At 43.3% G+C, this 22,208-nt stretch overlaps 1 protein-coding gene across 1 annotated transcript in view; it reads right to left on the bottom strand.

The window, feature by feature from the left end:
* The window catches only part of Tcp11l1 (t-complex 11 like 1), a 61,252-nt gene extending 43,389 nt beyond the window's left edge, over positions 1–17,863 (bottom strand). The window contains exons 1-6 of the mRNA XM_055602838.1: positions 17,313–17,863; positions 13,299–13,428; positions 12,682–12,868; positions 3,655–3,787; positions 1,841–1,961; positions 774–994 (exon numbers count right to left, since the gene is read on the bottom strand). Of these exons, the coding sequence (XP_055458813.1) occupies positions 774–994; positions 1,841–1,961; positions 3,655–3,787; positions 12,682–12,844 (638 nt within the window). The 5' untranslated portion in view covers positions 12,845–12,868; positions 13,299–13,428; positions 17,313–17,863. The remainder of the gene's footprint in view (positions 1–773; positions 995–1,840; positions 1,962–3,654; positions 3,788–12,681; positions 12,869–13,298; positions 13,429–17,312) is intronic.
* Between the last annotated feature and the right edge of the window lie 4,345 nt (positions 17,864–22,208).

Genomic DNA, 22,208 nt, shown 5'->3' with positions numbered 1-22,208 from the left:
CCCCCCGGGAAGCAGAGGCCATCAGAAACTGCCCATGGGCAGGTACTTTTTTAGAGTAACCCCAGACATGCTCACACATGCTTTCAAAAAACCCAGATCTCCTAACTTCTCTTTATAAAAGTTAAAAGACTGGACAACCTGAGTCATCACAGCCACAACCAGCAGGAGCTAAGCACGACTCTCTCCCTTGTTTATCTGACGTATTCATTCACTCATTTAAAAGAAATGATTTTTTAAGCCAGGTGCAGTGGCACATGCCTGAACCCCAGCACTTGGGGAGGGGGAGGCAGAGGCAGATGGGTCTCCGAGTTTGAGGCCAACCTTGTCTAGAGTGATTCCAGGACAGCCAAGGCTACACAGAGAAACCCTGTCTCAGAAAACAAAACAAAAAGATTTATTATTTTATGAGCATTGTTGTCAGATTCCCTGGAACTGGAGTTACTGAGAGTTGTGAGCTGCCAAGTGGGTGCTGGGAATTGAACCTGAGTCCTCTGGAAGAACAGCCAGCTCTCTTAACCACTCAGCTATCTCTCCAGCCCTCATTCATTTTTAAGACAGTTTCTCACTATGTGCCCCACACTGAATTTGAACTCAAGATCCTCCCTTTGCCTGCTATAAAAACAGTGGCTATGAATAGCAAAATTCCTACATTTTCATGTTTTGGATGTTTGTTTTAGAAACACTTTTGAAATGACCGAGTCCCTAGACTTAAGGAAGTGAAAATCTGCAAACAGGTCTTCAACTAGGTATACTGTGATGGAGCTATTCCATACCTGAAGAGAGGCACTATTTCCTTAATGTCCTTTAGCTTTTTAACTTCCTCATCTCGAACAGGTGCACACAACGTCCCCATCATGCCAATAATGAATTCTGCCAGCTTGGAAATGTCTAGGGCCCCATTCTCTGCTTCCTGTTTTATCAGCTCCAGATCCAGCACTTCTGTTATTTGGTTTCTTAGTCTAGTGTGACCAGGCAGCAAGAATGATAACAGAGTCTACAAGAGAGCACAGCTAAATTCAATCAGGATTTCTCCATCAGGCATCATTTTTATTATACATAAAGAATGTATTACTATTCAAAAGTAAAGGATCACCAACAGCTATTATAATGTAGCACATATTTTTAGCCTCTTATTTAACAAATCTACAGACAAACATGTACACAAATCATTTAAAAATAGCTATTTAGGCTCCATTCATATTTGATCAATCACCTGGATGCAAAACAAAACAAAACAAAAACCTGGGAGTTTGTTGGTTGGTTTATGTTTGTCCTTTGAGGCAGGGTCTTTGCTGCATATGGCTGCAAGCTAGGTATCCTTCTGCCTCAGCTTCCCAAGTGCTAGGATCATAGGTTTGTATTACCATGTTTGGCTAAAACTTATTAGTAATAAGCAAAGGAAAGACAGTTGCTACGGAAGCCTGTGAGGCAACCACTGAGTCCAATTTTCCCAGGTAATAATTCTTCAGTATGAAGGCTAAAGCCACTGCAGAGACAGTCCTTCCATCTCCCCTGCCTTCTCTATCCCAAGGTGCAGTCACTTTCTGACCAACATAAATACGTCCATACCTAGTAAAAGTTTATAAATACTCCATATGTCATAATCCAAGTTTGTAGTCTCTAAATAATATGAATGTTTTCTTTGTTATACAAAAGTAGTACCTTCAAGTTATCATGGCTTGGTTGAAAAAAAATTTTTTAAAGGGCAGTGGTGCCAAGTCAAAAACCCAAATTCCTTCAAATAATTTAACTTTGTGGCCCTCGATCTCTTTAGTCTTCTGGTATAGCAACACAGACGCTGAATGAATACTCCCTAAGCCCCACTCACTCTTCCTCTCACCTCCTTGATCTCTCCGACAAGTTTGATGGCATGGTCATATGTTGGGGGATCTTCACTTAGCTGGACACTCAAACAATCCCAGAAGGCTTTATGCACAATCTCCTTTACTCTCTTCTCCAAGCTGAAGACAATAGGAAAAATAAAAAGACAAATATATATATAATATACATTATATATGTGCGAGTTTAAAATCACTTTTAAAACCATAATTCTATGGCTACAGGACAACAAATCTTCAAAACCATTGGAACCAAGGAAATATGCACCTGGTGAGTAGAGGGGGAGCTGTTTCTAACATGGACTCTGTTACCTGCTTTTGGATCACTTCCCCCTGGCTGCACTGCCTTGCCTGGCCTCAAGGGATGAAGCTATGCTCAGACCTGATGTGATTTGATGTGCTGGGGAAGGTTAATATGGGGAAGGGGGCTGCCCTTTTTTAGGGAGAAAGGGAGAGAAGAAGGGGGAGGGAAGGGAAATGTGGGGACTGAGAAGAGGGAGAGGAGCGGGCACCCTTGGGATATAAAGTAAATAAACTGACATATATAGATATATATAAAGAAAAGACAAAAAGTTAAAGAAATAAGATTAAAAAAAAAAGAGTGGCTTTCAAACTGGGTGTGGTGGCACATGCTGATAATCCCAGCACTCAGGGAGGCAGAGGCAGGTGGATCTCTGTGAGTTCGAGGCCAACCTGGTCTACAAAGTGAGTCTAGGACAGCCAAGGCTACACAGAGAAACCCTGTCCTGAAAAACCAAAATAACAAAACAAAACAAAGAACCAAAGAAGAGTAGCTTTCCCCTCACTTAGTAGCCAACATAAAGCCAAGTGACTAGCTGAGCTAGTCGTTCCATGAGGAACGGAGACTAGGAGTCTGGAGGGATGGCTAAGAGCATCTTCTGTTCTTGCAGAAGACATGGATTTCTTTCTCAGCGCCCACAACTCCACAACTCCAGTCCAGGAAATCCAACACTCTTCTGACCGCTGTGGGCACCAGGCATGTGCATGCGCCATATAAATACACGCAAGAAAAACACCCAAGCACATAAAATTTTCAATGGTGAAATTTCTCAAGACTGGAAAATTGAGAGTTGCCAATTTTAGTTTCTCTGACCTCAGCAAGTTCCTATGACACACATGTGAACACAGGTGTCTACAGAGGCCGGAGTCGATGGATCACCTGGAAGCGGAGCTCCAGGCAGCTGTTCCCTGCCCGGCATAGGCGCATGACACTGAACTCAAGTCCTCTTGCAAGAGCAGTAAGCACTCTTAACTACTGAGCCATCTCTCCAGCCTTAATCTTTCATTGTTATTATCTTGGTTTGTCTTTTTGTTAGTTTTTGACAGGGATGCCTGTAGCCTGGTTTCTAAATTACTACACAGTTGAGGATGACCTTGAACTGATCCTCCTGCCTCCACTTCCTGAGTGTTGGTCATGTACCACCTCACCTGGCTTCCTTGTCTTCACATAGTTTAAAATCTGGCAAAGGATGCAAGTTAGAAGACATCTACAGTACAATGACACAGCTACAAGGAAAAGAATAAAACAATGCACTAAAAACATTGGGAAAAGAAGGAAAAAAATGGCTAGGTCCTGACAGGGAAAAGATGGCATCGAAGGTCCTCACAGACTCCAGATGCTTCAGGATTCAAAGAAAGCATGTGTGGCTTTCAGACCCACATTCACAAGTCATGCCTACCTAGGAAGACTTTTCTCACTGATGGACAAAAGAAAGAATGTACTTGAACACGCTGGCATCCAATAACCCAGTCCCGGAACTGGGAAATGCTCCAGTAAACAAGTCCACGCACGCACCTGCCTTCTGCTAACTCAACAGCGTTGATCCGGAAGTCTCCATTTACTACAATTTCGTGGGCCAGAGCCATGTTGGTGACTCCTTTTGCTGTTTCTAGAAGTTCCTCTACAGTGACAAGCCGAGAAGGACTAGCTGTAACAAAAAGCAGTGTGAAATCTGTTAAGCTAAGGCCCAAGATGGCAGCTGCAGTAATAACTGTATCCCAACACTGCAAACAGGGTTAGCTTTTTATTTTTCTTTTACCTAGAATGCTAAAAGTAATGAGCATTTACACAAAACATGGCTGCCACTAAGACTGCTCAGTGGAAAACTGCTCAGTACAGCAAACTGGGGCTGAAAATTTAAATTACAGGTTTTCATTACTCCAATAAGCTTAAGGTTTACGATCTGCCTCTGTGAAATCCTGTCTTCCCAAAAGGAAAGTAGCAGATTTAAGACCTTCTCTGGGTATCAGTAAGATGACTCAGTGGGTAAAGGGGCCTGCCTGAGACTCATCCCTGGAACCCTCAGGGTAGAAGGTCAGAATTGACTCCTCTGACCTTCACATGTGTACTATGGTATGTGTGAGCCCATAAACACACATAAAAACAAGAATATTTTTTAAGATCTTTTCTGCTCACATAAACAACTTACTTTTGCACTAACACTGATATTTCCCAAAATTGAAATAGCATTAATTCTTAAGTAAGGTTGAAGCCACTGTCCTAGGAGTCATGAGATGGCTCAGCATGTAAAGGTACTTGCTACCAAGGCTGACAACCTGAGTTCAATCCCTGGGACCCACATGGTAAGAGAACCAAATCCACTTGTTCAATAACCTTCCCAGAGACTACATAGACACATCACACTCACATACACATTAAATGTTAAAATTTTTTAAAATAAAAAGTTACCTTAATCCCAATACTCAGGAGGCAGAGGCAGGTGTGGATCTCTTTGCTTTCAAGGCCAGCCTGGTCTACAGAGCTCATTGCAGGACAGACAAAGCTACACAAACAAGAAGTAGTAGGAGAGGCCCCACAATTCCAGAAGTTGGGAGGTAGAGGCAGGAGGATCAGGAGTTAAAAAAAGTTCAAAGCCAGCCTGGGTTATAGATATGACACTGTCTCAAAATCTAAACCTGGTATAAGACAGACAGACTGAGATCTCTGTAGCTTGCCAATGAAGAGACCGGAGGTGGGAGATACTAGAATTCCGTAGTATACAGACCTGCTAAATCAAAAACTAAAAAAGTCACCAAGACCCCCCCCATGGTGATACCCTCTACCCTTAAAACCTGATAAGCAATGTTACTGCTTTGCCCAGGGTTTAACATATGAGAAGTTCCTAGGCTAAAGAAAAATAAGTTTCCTTCCAACTTTATTCTTTCTCTTTGTTCCCCTCTTCCTCCTAAAAAGGGAACCAAATCTAAGAGTTGTCTATATCCTGTTTGGTTCCAAAAAAAAAAAAAAAAAAAACACAAAACACAAAACCACTTCACTAAATCATATATGGAGAAGTTGTAGAAGTATTCAAAATTCTTCTTCATAAAGTTCTTAACATTTCCAGAAAATATTACTACAAAATAAAATTAATGTCATGCATATATAAAATATAATAGATGTCCCAAAAAATACTTTTATTAAATAAATGTCCCTAGATAATAATACTTTTTCAATTCTTGATAGTATATGGAGATGTCAGTTTTCTCTAAGTCAATATGTTAAACATATTCTACCAAAATCCCAGAAGACTTTTTTGAAATTTCCTAATTGACTCTAAAGTTTATATGGAAGTGCAAAAGACCCAGAGAGCCAAGACTATTCTAGAGAGAAGCCTGGAAAATTTGTGCTGATTTCAAGACTTTCTGTCAAGCTATAATCATTAAGACTATAAAGTTTCACATACACAGACATATAGATTGACAGAGAGAATACAGAAATAAACAGTGTATATAAATTTATTTATATATTTAAACTCTGTCTTAGAAAACCAAAAGACACTCAGCTGGGTGTAATGGTGTACACCTCTTTTTTTTTTTTTTTTTAGGCGGGAGGTGGGACAGGGTTTCTCTGTGTAGCCCTGGTTGTCATGGAACTCACTCTGTAGATCAGGCTGGCCACACTCACAGAGATCTGCCTCCCTCTGCCTCCTGAGTGCTGGGATTAAAGGCTAGTGCCGCTACCACCCTGTGGATGGTGCACTTTTAATCTCAGGACTCAGGAGGCAAAAATAGGCAAATCTAGACTCAAGGCTAGCCTGTTGTACAGAGAGAGAGAGAGACCCTCTCTCAAAACAAATAACAAAAATCCCCGAGAACAATGACATAAAAAAGACCCTCCATTCTTTTCTCCAAGATAAATAAAAACCAATTCAAACTGAGTTATAAACTCGATAAAACAGCTAAGATAATAAAAGTTTTATAAGATGAAAGAAAATCTTTGTGATCTTAGATTAAGGAGCATATTTTAGGATACAGTGGTGGGGACGGTTTAGCGCACTCTGTATTCAAAGGCTGATTTCTGTGCCCAGAGATCTGGTTGCAGTCCAGATGTGTACATTGTCATTGCTATTGAAGAAACTTCTGTCTCAGTGTTGTGTAAAAATTGTTCTCATCATCTCTGAATGGTTTATAAAGAGCTGAAAAGCCAGTAACTGAGCAGAAGAAGAGAGTTGAGGTAGGACTTCTGCTCCCAGTTAGGGAGTCTCAGGTGGAGGGTGAGAGAAAAGGAGAAGGCTGCCATGAGGAGAAGGTCACCAAGAGCCATGAAGACAAACATGGAGCAGGAACAGCCAAGGCATGACTAAGCTGGCAGGTAATATGGCACATGGCTGGGAAGTAGGCTAGGCCAGCATAGTCGGGGTAGGCTGGGTGAATATCTGCCCAGGCACACTGCTTTAAACCTTATGAATAAATATAACAGACCTCCATGGCATTATTTGAGAGCTAGAATGAGTGTAGGAAAAGCCTCTATAGTAATTTTACCATACAAAAAGCTCTAAGAAGAAAAACTAATAAATTAGACTTGTATTTAAAATTTGTATTCCAAGTCAGGTGCAGTGGCGCATGCTTGTCATCCCAGCACTCAGGGGGGCAGAGGCAGCAGATCAATGTGAGTTCAAGACCAGCCTGGTGTACAAAGCAAGTCCAAGACAGCCAGGGCTACCCAGAGAAACCTGTTTCGAAAAACCAAAAACAAAACATGTACTCTGTGAAAGACCTACTAAGAACATGGAAGTATGTCTCCAGAGAAAACACAGGTAAAGCACCTGAGAGACAGAAAACCAGCTCTACGAGAGCCCAGAATTCAACAATAGACAAGTATCCAATAAAAGTGAGCAAAAGAGTCAAACACACAGTTCTTCAAAGAAGATACACAAATGCCTAGTAAATACATGGAAAGATGCTGTCACTAGGGAAATGCAAGTTAAACAGTGTGAGCTGTAACTACATATGTACTAGCTCTGGCCAGAAGCATACTTGACCATGCCAAATACCCTGAACTAGGCACAAAGCTCATGTCTAGACTTAACATGGGAGGCGAGATACGAAAAAGCAGTTGATGTGGGGTGTGTGTGTGTGTATGTGTGTGTGTGTGCATGCACATGTATGTGCAACAGGTCAATCTTGAATGTCATTTCCCAGAAGCCATCTGTCTTGTTTTGTGAGCCAGGGTCCGGAACTTGGAACTCACCCCGTGTGCTATGCTGTCCGGACAGCAAGTTCTGCTGATCCAACTGTCTCTGCCCCTTCTGGTCTGGAATTACAAGCATGTGCCACCATATCTAGCTGTTTTATGTGGCTTATGGAAATTCAAATTCAGATCCTTCTGCTTGAGCAAACACTTTGCCATTTGATCTATATCCTCAGCCCTCCTGACAGTTTGCTCTAAAGAACACCACTTACCACATGACTCAGAAACCCCACTCCTAATCCATTAGCCAACAAACAGAAAATAAGATCATATAAAGACTTGTACTCCTATATTAGCAATCTTACTCACAAAAGCTTGATAAATTAAAATGTCTATCAACTGCAGAAGAATAAAGAAATGGTGAGCAGGTGAGGTGGTACACACTTTTAATCCCAGCACTTGGGAGGCAGAGGCATGTTGTGAATTGTGAATGTTCTGGTTTGTGATATAGAAACATGTTTTTGTTATAATCCCAAATGGTTTTAGTTGGTCCACACCTGTTGTCTCATGCAGAGTGTGGTCTTTGCCAGTTGGAATTAGTTGAATTCTGAGGGCTTTGAGGGCTATAAAGATGATAGCCCAGAGGAAGAAGAGGTAGTCCCTTGGAAGAATTGGAGGACAACTGCTTGCAGCTGGTTCATCCTGCTGCTATGTTTACCGTTGCTGGTTACCTGGACTTCTGGATTTCCTGACGATGGATACTGGTATTGCCCCCAAGAGAATCTTACAACCCTACCCAGCAGGGAGAAGTAAAGAGGGCTACGCCCCCTTTCTCTTACAATCTTCTTTTTCCCCCTACCTGTGGTTGGGAAATTGGAAGGGAAGTATAAGCTTAAGGAACCCCCAAATAATTTGCATTTGAAAAACTAGCAAAGGTAGGCACATCTTTGTGAGTTCAAGACTAACCTGGTCTACAAAGCGAGTCTAGGACAGCCAGGGCTTTTACACAGAGAAACCCTGTCTCAGAAAACCAAACATGAAATGTTACTTGGCAATAAAAAGGAACTACTGTGTAATGCAAAACCACAAATTTTGGGAGAACCATCTCAAGTGATAGCGTCAGAGATAAATAACCATATTCACTAAAATGCTATTTTAAAATTATTTTAAAACACCCAAGTGTTTCGTTTGTGTACATGTTCATGCTACCACATGTGTATGGACGCAGAGGACAAGTGGTGCGAGTCTGTTCTCGCTTTCCATGATGTAGGTGCCCAAGATTGAACTTTTAAGTCATGAGGCTTGGCAGGGAGCACCTTTTCCCACTGAGCCACATCAGCTCTAAAATTCCATTTATATAAAGTTACACAGACAGCAAGATTATACAGAAAGCAGATCAGTGGTTACCAAGGGCTGTGATGGATGGAAGAGATTTGCTACCAAGGGGCACAAGAGAATTCTGGGAGCTGATGGCCATATCCTAGCAGCTCAAGGTTGTGGTGCAGTTATAAATGTCATCCAACCATGCTGTGACAGCTGCACCCTCCATTTGTAAAGTCTAAGGAACCCAAGGATTTGAGATACACTCACACACACGTGTGTGTAAATACATATATACATCTTGCTCTGGGTTATGTAATTGAAACTGATATAAGAGATATACAGATACTGGTTACTATTAATTTTCCTCAAGCTTAACATCAAATGTCAAGCATTATTAATCTCCATCAGGTTCCTTTTTTTTTTTTTTTTTTTTTTTTTGGTAGTTCTGGTTGTCCTAGAATGTATAGACCAGGTTGGTCTAGAACTCACAGAGCTCCACCTGCCTCTACCTCCTGAGTGCCGGGATTAAAGATATGCAACACTAACACCTGGCTGCATCCTATTTGTGATTTTTTTTCATAATTTATTTTTATTTTACGTGCACTGGTGTGAAGATATCAGATTCCCTGGAAGTGGAGTAACAGTTATGAACTGTCATGCGGGTAGCTGGGAACTGAACTCCTGTCCTTCAGAAGAGCAGATAGTGCTCTTAACCACTGAGCGATCTCCCTAGCCCCAACTTTTGTTGTTGGTTGGTTGTTTTTCAAGACAGGGTTTCTTGGAGACTGGAGAGATGGCTTAAAGGATAGGAGCACTGGCTGCTCTTCCAAAGGTCCCGAGTTCAATTCCCAGCAAGCACATGGTAGCTCACATGTGGTCTCATCTATGATGAGATCTGGTGCCCTCTTCTAACATGTAGACAGGACACTATATACATAATGAATGAATGAATAGCTGCGTAGCTCTGGCTGTCCTAGCACTCACTCTGTAGACCAGGCTGGCTTTGAACTCAGAGATCCATCTGCCTGCCTCTGCCTCCTGAGTACTGAGATTCAAGGTATGCACCATTACCACCTGCCTCTTATAAAATTCTTTTTCACTCTAATTTTTATTTGACCCAGGATACATAGGGCATAAAAACCACATATACACATTCAACATTTACTGTTAATAAACCATAAAGAATTTTATTTTAAAGCATTTTTTTTTGAAACAGGGTTTCTCTGTGTAGCCTTAGCTGTCCTAGACTCACTTTGTAGACCAGGCTGTCCTCAAACTCAGATCTGCCTGCCCCTGCCTCCCTGAATGCTGGGATTAAAGGCGTGTGCTTCAGCTTAAAGCATTTCTTTAGCGCACTTGCTACCATTTGAGAGGAGCCAGGTTTAGTTCCCACCATCATTTGGGTGGCTGACACCAGCCTGCAGTCCAGCTCAGGGCGATCTGCCCACCTCTCCCGGCCTCCATGGGCGCCTACACATGCATCAGCGTATATACATTTACGCCGAAATAACTTTCTTTTAAATCTTAAAAAAACACAAAAATTCAATACTTTGGTATTGAATACTTTGGTATGAATAAAATTTTATTCACTTATTAAAGCTTTTAAAAAATTGTGCCATGGTAGCATAAGCCTTTAATCCCAGCACTCAGGAGTGTAGAGGTAGATGGATCTCTGAGCTCAAGGCCAGCCTGGTCTACAGAGCAAGTTCCAGGACAGGCAGGGCCACACCGAGAAATCCTGACTCAAACAAAACAAAAAGAAAGAAAGAAGAAGAAAGGAAGAAAGGAAGGAAGGAAGGAAGGAAGGAAGGAAGGAAGGAAGGAAGGAAGGAAGGGAAGCCTTTGCATGCTAATAAGGTAGATATGCTTATAAAAGGAATTAAAGCTTGGTTGACCAGTTGACACTGAAGTACAAACAGCATCTTCGATGTTTTTCAAAGTTGAGCAACACTGTGATTTTGTAATTGTACATTCTGAGAACACTATTATACATATGTAGTAAAAAATAACAGAAGCACATTTAAGGTCTTTCAAGAAACTGCTAGAAATTTTGTTCCAATCCTAACCTAAATTCCAATTATTTTTTTTAATGAAACAACATCAATTTTTTTGTTTGCTTGTCTGTTTTCAGACAGGGTTTCTCTGTGTAACCCTGACTATCCTAGCACTCACTCTATAGACCAGGCTGTCCTCAAACTCAGATCCGTCTGCCTCTGCCACCCGAGTGCTGGAAATCAAAGGTGTGCCGCCGCCACCACCCAGCTCATATATCAATTTTTAAAAGAATCATGTGTGTCTACGCACATCTGTATGAACGTGAGTGCTGGTACCCAAAGTGGGGAAAAAAATTGGATTTCCTGGAGCTAGAGTTATAGACTATTGTAAGTCGCCCAATGTAGGTGCTGGAAATGAAACCTGGGTCTTTTTTAGCAGCTTCTGGCTCCCTGAAAACTTAATCATGGGTCCTAGGAAAATACTCTTGTCATAGACATAAGCACATGTATTTTCAAATAATGTAGCCCAATACCAGCTTCACATTAATTTAGACTCATGCCATCATTGACAGAATACAAAAAAAAAAAAAAAAAATCTCATTTATTGGAAATTACAGTTAATAGAAACCACGTTAGCTGTAGCTGTTAGTTTTCTGCTACTGTAGGGAATATTGGAGATAAATCAACTCAAGAGAAAAAGTTGTTGGTAGCTTACACCAGTAATCCTAGCACTCAGAGGCTGAGACAGATTACATGGGTTTAAGGTCAACCCACAAAGTGAGCTCCAGAGCAGCCTAGCGAGTGAGACCTTGACACTGACACACTGACACAGTGACACACACACACACACACAGAACTGGGCATGGTAGTACAAGTCTATAACCAAGAACTTTGAAATTGGAGATAGAAGGATCGCGAGTTCATGGTTACGCTTAGGTATAGAGAGAATTTGAGGTCAGCCTGATCTATAGGAAGCGGGATCTCAGAAAATATTTGGGGTGGGAGTTGGCTTACACTTTTGCAAGTTCCAGCCCCTGATCTAGTGGACCCATCCTTTTGGGTCTGAGGTGAACTACACATAATGGCAAGGTCCACATGACTGGAAAAACAGCTCAGTAGCCTAGAGGAGAAGCAGAATGAAGAAGCAGCTGGGCTCTAACAACCCTAAGAACAGTTCCCATCTAATGTTCACAACTACCCTAGGAGGTAGAGTTAAAGATGGGAAACCACCTCTCTACACACACAGAGACAGTAAGTCATATATGCACACCAGGTGACATTATTACAGTGACCTTCCCTAGACACAATCTGTGCTACTTTATCAGTCTATGTGACCATAAACTAGGAAAACAGGCTCACTTGTGTGTCCATGCTATAAGAACACTATGTTGACTGATCAACTATTCTGGAATGGCTTTTATTATTTTAGAAACATATCTCAAAACCTCAAAATATTTGTCCTTGCCAGTCTGCAGACTGACTGTTCATTTACAGTTTGATAACATCAACACCGACATTCTTAGACTATGACACTCCCTCTAAAGACCTGTATTTTTGGATTCACTTCAAAAAGTGTGTCTTCTTAATAAAAGACATAAGCCGGGCAACTGATGGGCATCCAGGCAGAGCTTGCCACTTTTCATCCAGGAGGCCTACTCCCTGCTGGGACCTCAGTGATTTCCACACTCACTCTGCCTGTGAGAACCAAGCCCTGGGGAAATGAATTTAAGGTGTGGTAAACTCACTCATTATTTCTTTAACCTGCACAAACACAGTCCTGGCTCAAAGGAGCCTCAGACTTTTCATTCATAAAGCTACTGTTTGACTCTACCTTCCTGTTTCTCAGAGTACTTCAGAGAAAGTGGAATGCCACTGAGGCTGGAGAGAGATGGGAACATTCACTGTTCTAAAATTTTAACTTCTCATGCAATTGTAAACCCACAAGTAGCTAGGCAGTACATAGCAGTAGTTGGGAAACTGCTACTATTGTCAACTGTCAGTCATTGGCAAGCTTGTCATACTATGAGAACTTAAGTTCAGAGCTGCAGGCACAAGGAAGCCATTTGAAAATACAATCAAAGTCAAGTTTGCTTACAGTGAGGTCTTCCCACTCTCTGGGGACTGGGTGAATCTGCCTTTATTCTTTTCTGTAAGGCTTCATCAGAGCACTCCAGAGCTCCTTCCAGGCCTTGCTCAGAGGCATCCGGCTTTGACTCTCCTGCTTCACTTAAATGGGACTTGTCAAGGTTTTCAGACATCCTCAGTTAAGTCTATTCGCTTTCCTAGGAAAGAAAGACAATGAGCCAAACTTGTTCATACCATGTCACTGACTGACTACTGGCAAACCCTTAGTCCCCGAGTTTCACTTTTCTCAACAGGCTTGCTAGGGTTTCATTCCTTTATACTCTACCTCAGTGATTAAACACACTTAGCCAATGACATCTGTAAGCAATCAAGAAAAACTGGAATGTCTGTCTCCTACTTCTGAGTAACAAGTCACAAGTTGGGGAGGTTGAATGACAGAAGACTTAAACTGCCTGCTTCTGCAAAGAGTAGTGATTCAGTCATAAGTCTTTACTGAAGCTGGTGTTTCACTGTGTAGCCCCTACTGTCCTTGAGCTTTCTATGTAGCCAAGTCTGGCCTTGAACTCACAGTCCTCCTGCCTCCAATTCATAAATGCTAGGACTACAGCTGTGCACCAGCACACCCACCTGAAACATAATCTTGCCTTCTGTGGCTGAGCTTACAGGAGATGTCACCGGAAAGCTGGACCTGCTCACACACTCTTGCAATCCTAACACTTGGGAGGTGGAGGAAGGAACAACCTCAAGGCCAGCGTCACTAAGTGAAAACAAACAACAACAAAATATCAGTCACTGGAGATAATGCTGCTAGTGATTAGGTTTTAACACACAGATGTTAAAACAGATGTGGTGAAAGGAAGTGCTATGTCTGAAATGTACTGGAACAAGAACAAAGAATAGACAAGGATACAGAGTAAACAAGACTGCTCTTTAAGAGACTATGGTTGGGCTGGAGAGATGGCTCAGAGATTAAGAACACGGGTTGTTCTTCCTAAATGTCCTGTGCTGAAGCGATAGATGGCTTCCTAGTCCTATCCTGTGGACAAAAGTAACTGGGAATGGAAGTTGGGGAGAGGGCTCGGTAGGTAAAGTGCTATCTCTGAAAGCACAAAGAGCTATATTCAGATCCCTAGTACACTGGAAATCCAGGCCCAGTACCAGGCCTGTGAGATACTCAGAGCTCATCTCTGGCTTCCATGTACAGGTGAACACACATACACAACCCTCCCTTCTAGATTAAAAAGATAATAACTGCAGAGGCAGGTGGATCTCTGTGAGTTAGAGGCCAGTCTGGTCTACATAGTGAGCTCCAGGGCAGCCCAACCTACATAGTGAGACCCTATCTCAAGACCCAAACTAATTAGTTAATTGGGGTGACAAATTGTCCTGGCTAGACTCCATAACGAGTTAAAGGAAAAATGTGTGAGGCATGTATTTTCAAGTAGTTGCTAATCAACAAAAGAACGTAAGTAGGAAGCTGCAAGCAATCAGAAGGGATGTGACTGGGTTTTCATTCTATTAATTGCTGATACGAACATAAAAGCTACCTGACACTCCAGTCTGACCCAGTCAATAGAGGCATCTTGTCAAAAGATTTATTATTTTATATGTATGAGTGTTTTCGCCTTCATGTATGCCTGTGCACCGCATGTACGCCTAGTGGCTAAGCTGGTCAGAACAGGACACTGGATCCCCTAAAACTGGAATTACAGATGGTAGTAAGACACCATGTGGGTGCCGAGAATCAAAGCTTCAGCCTCTGGAAGAGCAGCCAGTGCTCATCACTGCTGAGCCAGTTCCCCAGCTCAAGATCTATTTATTTTTATGTGGATGAGTATTTGCCTGCAGGTATGTAGAAGACACCAGATAACCCAGAACTGGGGTTAACAGGTGGTTGTGAGGAGGTTGGGAACCAAATCTGGGTTCTCTGGAACAGCAGCCAGTGCTCTTGACTGCTGAGCCGTCTTCAGCGCCATAAAGGAACCTTTTCATTACATTCAAGTTTGTTTGTTTTTTTTTTTTAAATCCTCCCCCACCCTCCTCTACTTTCAGGCTATTTCTAGTTAAGAAAAACAATGCTTCTGTATTTACATCACTGAAAATGACACTTTGAAGATCACAAACTATCATAATAAACACTAATTCGGCTTAATTATACACTTGGGGTGATAGTTAAAGTATCTAAAGAAGTATAGGAATTTGTAAAGAGATTTGACACACTTCTGCACACTGGAAAGAAAGAAAGAACCACTTGGTCTAATGACCCAAAACCTCCAGAGACCTCTATTAAGTAAAAAAGGTTACAGGGATTGACATTTTTAGGCCTGTTGTGAGAGTCGGCCTCAACTGTCACTTGGTGACATGAAGCTTCACTATGGATTGGACCCTCTGCGAACGGTCTAGATTAGCCTAACTCGTGGGCATGCTTGTGAGATTTTCTTGATGGTCACTGAGATGGGAAGACTCTCATTCACATGTGGGCAGCACTGGTTCCTGAGCTGGGGTTCTGGTCAGACAAAAGGGAGGGAGGGAGTCGTGCATGAGCATGTCTCTGTTTCTTGACCATGAATGTAATGTGTCCAGCTACCTCATGCACCTGCTGGACTGTGAGCCAAAAAATAATACCCCTTACATACTTTTTTTTTTTTTTTTTTTTTTTTTTTTTTGAGACAAGGTTTCACAACCCTGGCTAGCTTGAAACTCTATACAGAGAACAGGCTGGTCACCACCTCGCAGAGATCCACCTGACTCTGCCTCTTGAGAGCTGGGGGTAAGGGGTTACCACCATGCACAGCTGCATTTTACCTTTCTAATCCAGTTGCATTGGTAATTGGTATCATCATGTCTACCACCACCGCCGTCGCCGCCACACACACTTTTTTTTTTTTTTTTTGGAGACAATCCCTCTATGGAGCTCTGGCTTCATACTAGGCCTTACTATGTTGACCAGGTTGGCCCAGAACTCTGAGAGAGCTGCCAGCCCCAGTCTCCTGAGTTCTCGGATGAAAGGCTTGTGTTACCACACTGACCCGACTTTTCCTTCCAAAACCCGTCTTTTCATTGTCCTAAATCCTACTAGAGTTTAGAAGTGCAACAGAACCAATGTATAGCATTACCTTCAGCTTGTATAAGAAACAAAACCACATCTAACTTTATCCTCTTCACATGCCAAGACGCTGCCCAGGTGAGGTCATTCACTGGGTGCAGAAAGGAAGAAAGGCAAGAAAGACTCTGAAGCTCAGGAGACTGCCCCCAACACTCTGTTCAGGTTCTCTCTCTCTCCACGGCGGATCCTTCAACCTTGTGAATGTTTACACTTTTCTCCAAAGTCCTGCAGGGCTGATTGCTAGACAGCTGGCATCCATCACTGCCATAATTCCGTTCAAATACTATTATTTAAATTGGGTTAGAAAGATGAAAACAATCCAGCCGGAGACAGATACGCTCACAGGGAGCCACATGAAACTCAAAAGTAGCATGACGCTGCTATTCTGAATAGCAGGAAGAAGCGGAGAAAAACCTTCCCAGAAAAGAGGACATGTGACCTATCTTTGAAAGGAGTAGAATTTCACCCAGCTATAAAGTGGGGTGGGGATGGGAGGTGAGAGGGGCATGTTTCATTCCTCTGGCAGAACCATGGCACCCAAAATGCAAAAGTGGCAGGTAGCAAAGATGGGAAAGAAGAGTTAAGGGTCAGATGGGGAAAGTGTTAATTTGTACTTAAAAAACAAAACAAAACAAAACAAAACTCTGCCTAGATTTTGAATTCCCCAGGAGCCAAGACCAACCATATTCTCCACAAACGCTCTATTAGTATTATCTAGCCCCAATCCGGGCAAACAGATACCCATTTGTTGATAGCCATAAATCCCTGTGTCATCTGTGTGATGTCATCGTACTGGGAGAGGCTGCCCAAGGTGTTCAGGGCAGTACTGGACCCGTGGTGTAAAACCGCCAATAACTCTAGTAAAAGTGATCAGATCAAAAAAAAAAAAAAAAATTTTTTTTTAAATGTCCTATTCTCCGTCACTACTCAAAGTCCGATTCCGGCTCTTTGGAGGCTATGCGGCTTCAGTTTTCTATAGTTAACGTGCCTCCTCATTTAACGGATAAAACTACACGGCGACCACAGCTGGCACACAACGACCACTCCACGACTGGCACCTATGTAATTAAAGAGCTGTACCATGCATCCGGGGGTCAATTGCTCTCATTCATTGGCTCAACAACCAGACAACCCTACCAGAAAACAGAGGGGAGGATCCTGGCACGGGGACCCGCATCTGTCAGAGCGGCACGCGGGGCCCCAGCTGAACACAAAAGAATCCTCCAGAAAGGGTCTCTCGGTGAGAGGAAGCCCTCTGCCCACCCGCGCCAGCCAGCCAGGAACCGCGTCCACATTCCGTTGTAAACAGCTGTTTGGGCGGGCGAGGGAGGGAGCGGCAGGGGCGCGCCGGGACTGCGGCCTGGGCCACGGGCCTCTCCACCCAGCCCCGTCCCCTCTCCGCTTCCACTCGGCATCCCCCGGGGCCCGACCGCCGAGAAAGGCCAGTGCTACCCCCACCATCACCACCACCATCATCACCACCACCACGGCGCCCTCCCGCGCTAGCCCGCCGGCTCCACGACCGCCCGGCTCACCTGCGGCGGCAGCGGATCCCGCGGGGCGGGCGCCGCGGCGGGCGGGAGCTGGGCCTCGAGCCCTCCCGGGCCGCCTGGCTCGCCGTGCCGTCCTCCCGGCCGCGCTCCGGTGTGCAGCGGCCACGGCGACCGCTCCTCGGCGCTGGGGCCGTGGGAGGCGGGATGAGCCTGCCCAGAGTGGGGCGGCGCCTGGCTCCTGTACGGACCGACCTGTACGTCACGCCGCGGCTCGGCAATCGGTAGCTCCGAGCTGGACCTTGTTTAGGGTGCTTTTGTGTGGGAAGGCTGGCGCGGGGTCTGCAGCGGGGTCGGGTGCCGGCCGCGGGAGCGCGGGGTCAGGCGGCTCCGAGACACTCACGCGGCACAGGGAGGCGCCATGTTGCTGTACGGAAAAGCCGAGGCGAGCCGCCTGGGGCTCGGGAGAAGAGTGAACCGAAAGGTAAGGTGCCTCACAAGCCACCTTTCCTGCCAGGACTTTGAAATTTTGAGTAGTCCATCATCTACGTCATCTTCAGCAGGCGGGAGTACCAGCAGGCCTCTTCCTTAGAGCCCCCTTTCTGTCTCTGGGCTCTGGCATTTATTCCCTCTCCAGAGTCCTCAGAACTAAACTATCTGCAGCTGGCAGAGAGCTCCTTTCAAAGCCAGCACGAGGCAAATAGTTTGCTGCTGTGGACCATCTGAATCAGTCCCATATCCCACACCTGGGTTAATACAGAAACCTGTTTACATAGCATAACTGAGTTTTTAAAGACACCAAAACTTTCCATTACAAGCCATCCTTTTTCTTCACGTGCTTCATTTGTTAGTGGTCTCTGGATTCCTTAGTTGGATGCTTTTATTTTCCTGGAAAGATAAAAACAAAACCCTGCCCAAACCCTAACTCTGGGGGTTTCCTTTTTTAGGGGGTTATATCTTTCCTAGGGCAAAATAGTTTTTTGGCAACAGAAAAAGTATTATCTTTCAATTGAAATTTTAAAAATTATTTTGAAAATTTGAAGCTAAACATATATTAGTACGGAAAAAAATATGCCTATATTCCCTTTTCTCCTTATACACAAAGTCAAGGTTTAAATGTATTTGTTTTTAGACACCTGCTGTGAAGCGGCTCAATATTTCCACACCTGGGATTAAAATGAAAGCGTATTCCCATAATATTTCTGTGGGGGTTTTTGTTTGTTTTTGTGTAACAGGGTTTCTCTGTGTGACAGCCCTGTCTATCCTGGAACTCTCTCTGTAGACTAGGCGGGCCTCAAACCTGCTTCTGCTTCCAAGTGCTGTGATTAAAGGCATGTGCCACTACACCCAGCTCCGGTTATTTTTTTAAAGAAACCAAAATTACCAAATTCTTACTACCCACTTGCCGCTGTCTTCCAAGTGCTGACATTAAAGGCATGTGCCACCATGCCCAGCTGGTGAAGAAATTCTAAAACTGTGTCATCTAAAAACTATCGGTGATGCCAGGCAAGAATGGCAAGCTTTCCAGGTGATTAAAACATGCAGCCAGAATGGAACACAGACATCTACCTTAACTGAAGAGTTTCTAAAACTAAGTCTTCCTTGGAGAGGCTAGAAACAATACCAAAACCATTCTATTTAGGGAAATTCATCTGTTTTTTTGTTTTTGTTTTTTTCAAGACAGAGTTTCTCTGTAGCCCTTGCTATCCTGAACTTGCCTTGAACTCACAGAGATCCACCTGTCTCTACCTTCTGAGTGCTGGAATTAAAGGCATGTGCCACCGCTGCCTGGCCAGGATGATTCATCTGTAATCTTTTTCCCCTAAATATTATAAATACTCACTCATGTGCCAGTTTAACCTGTGGCTGTAAAGACTGGAAACTCAAATTAACCTTGAGATAAAGGCAGCTCACTGCCAGGCTGCATTTGGAGGAAGAAAAGTAACAGCTGTCCTGGAGGTGAGTTGCTGTCACCCCCTGGGAACACACAGGATTTCTTGTTTCTGGTTTCTCAGTGTTGCTCCTTCATGCTTTAGATTTGCCTGGGTAGAAGTTGGCCAGCCAAATTGGCTTTTGCATAACGCCTGTCTCATTGGTCTACAGGAGGCTGCCTTTGGATGAGGTACTCAGCCTCAATCTACCCTGCCGAAAGGAGGCCAAGCTCGCAATCACCTAAACATGGAGCACACACGTGGGGTTGGGCCCCTTAGCAGGCATCATGGATGAAGAGAGCAGAGCTGACAGTATGGACAGTTCTAGGGAGCCAGCACAGTTCTCCAAGGTTTTCAGAGTGGTAATGGTGCTATGACTTAAAGTTCATAATGTCTTCAGAAAATGATAAATTTAACATTTGAATATCCTGTTCTTGGGCTAATGAGCTGGCTCAGTGGGTAAAGGAGATTGCTGATGACCTGAGTTTGACCCTCATGGTGGAAGAAGAGTTCTGAATCCTACTCCAAATTGTACTGATCTTGACATATATGCTTGAGTGCACACACACATGCATAAATGTAATATACATATATTACACATATATATACATATTACATATATGTAATATATATTACATATATACATATGTATTACATATATATTACATATATACATATATAATATATGATATATATATATATGATATATATATATATATATTACGCTTGAGGTAAGTCACCCTGCCCACCCCACACATATCCCAGATGAGAGCTTGCTGTGAAGCTCAGGCTAAGCTGGAAACACAACCTTCCTGTTTTCAGCTGCTGAAGTACTGGGATTAGACACAGGCCATTGTATCTGGCTTTAAACTGATTTTATTACAATGTTTTCCATGGAATGATCATTGTTAGAATGTTGCTTCTTCAAGAAGCATGAACAAGTGCTGGAGCCATGGCTCAGCAGTTAAGAGCACTGACTGCTCTTCTACAAAGAATCTGGTTCGATGCCCAGCTTCTACATGGTACCTCACAACTGCTTATAACTTCAGTTCCAGGGGATCTGAACCACTCACACAGGAATTGTGCACAAACATGCAGGCAAAATGCCAATACAAAATAAGAGTAAATAATAAAAAAAAGAAAATAAAAATAAATTTTAAAAAAAGTAAATAGAAAAGCACGAACAAGTTGGCATGGTGGTGAAGGCCCATAATCCCAGCACTCAGGAGGCATAGGCAGGCAGGCTACTGAGTTTGAGGCCAGCCTGGTCTACAGGGAGTTCCACAGACTTACACAGAAAAACCCTGTCTCAAAAAAGCATGAACAGTGCTAGCAGTTAGAAACTAAATGTTCCTGTTTTTTCCTGAGGGTATTAGTTCTCGTAGCCAAAGATTCATGCTTTAGTTATGTGCAAAACACAGATTGCAAAACAGATAGTGTGCAGCTGCTCCAACTATGTGGGTCTCAGTAGTCTCCGTAGCCTTTCTGAAATCTATCATGATCTTTTTCTTTCACCACGTTTTTAAAAAGTTTTTATATGCATTGGTGTTCTGCATTCATGTATGTCTGAGGGTTCCTCTGGAAGTGGAGTTACAGACAAGTGAGCTGCCATGTTGGGACTTGAACCTGGGTCTTCTGGAAGAGGATCCATGCTCTTAACCACAGAGCCATCTCTCCAGCCCTTCTTTTATCACTTTCTTTCTTATCTTTTTGTTTTTTCGAGGCAGGGTTTCTGAGTGTAATTTTGGCTGTCCTGGAATTCACTCTGTAGACCAGGCTGCTCTTGAACTCAGAGATCCACCTGCCTCTGCCTGAGTGCTGGGATTAAAGGCGTGTGCCACCAGCGCCCAGCCTCTTCCACCACTTTTACAGCTTTCTTTTTCTTAATTGTACTCCAAACCTAGCTTTCCTAAGGTAATTGGTATCATATATATTATAGTTGTCAGCCTGTTTGAAAACTACCTGCTGTTAGTTTCATTAGCAAATAATAAGTCACCCATCGTATGCCAGCAGATTGGGACATTATTCAAATTCTCCCTACCACTTTAAGATATTTCCTATTACATCGATTTTGTACGTGTGTGTGTGTGTGTGTGTGTGTGTGTGTGTGTGTGTGTGTGGTCACCTGTGCCATGGCACACATGTGAACAGAGGAAAACAGAATTGGTCCTCTACCACACGGGTCCTGAGGATTGAGCTTGGCTCATCAGGCTTGGTGGCAGGTGTCTTCATCCACCAAGTCATGGCGTAAGCCCCAAGTGAAATTAACCGGGAAGTAGCTCAGTTAAGAGTGCTTGCCTTGCATGCATGAAGCCCTAAGTTTCATCCCCAGCATTGCTTACACTGTGTAATGGCACACACTGGTCATCCTAGCCCTTGGGAGGTAGATACAGAAGGGTCAGTTCAATGTCTTCCTCAGTTACTTTTGGAGTTTGAGCCCAGTTCACACCTGTAATCCCAGCAATCCTATTGAGATGGGAAGGGGGCAAATTGCCTAGAAGCTAGAGCCAGCTGGCCTAGAGTATGCAGAAAGCAAGGCCGAAACAAGAGACTCCACCTCAGAAACTGGCAGGAGAGAACCAAGTCACAAAAAGCAGTAGTCCTCTGGCCTACACATGTACATCCCAGAACACTCATACATGCACTCACAAAGAAAAAGAAAAATTAGGCTAAACTAAAACATAAAATTCAGTCTCGTAAAATGTTAACAGAGATGAAAAAATATTTCAGTTATATTACAGTGGTATTTTATAGTACTTGTCCACTTAACATGCCCAGTCAGTGTAGTTAATCCAAAATAATCATGTCGTTGGTAGCTTAAAACCTTCACTCTACTTAGCAATTTACAAGAAATACTGGACACAAAGGAAATGAAAGATTAATGTAATTGCCAAGTCAGTTGATTGCAATTTATGAACACTGTTTGGATCCCTATTGGAATAACCCTGAGAAGCTGGAGCACAGACTGCATGTTGGTATTAGTCTTGACATTAAGGAACTGCAGAATTCT

The sequence above is a fragment of the Psammomys obesus genome, unplaced genomic scaffold (genome assembly GCF_907164565.1).
Source record: "Psammomys obesus unplaced genomic scaffold, mPsaObe1.curated_primary_1811, whole genome shotgun sequence".
Lineage (NCBI taxonomy): Eukaryota > Metazoa > Chordata > Mammalia > Rodentia > Muridae > Psammomys > Psammomys obesus.
The sequence above is the reverse complement of the archived record's forward strand: the minus strand, read 5'-3'. Positions and strand labels throughout refer to the sequence as shown.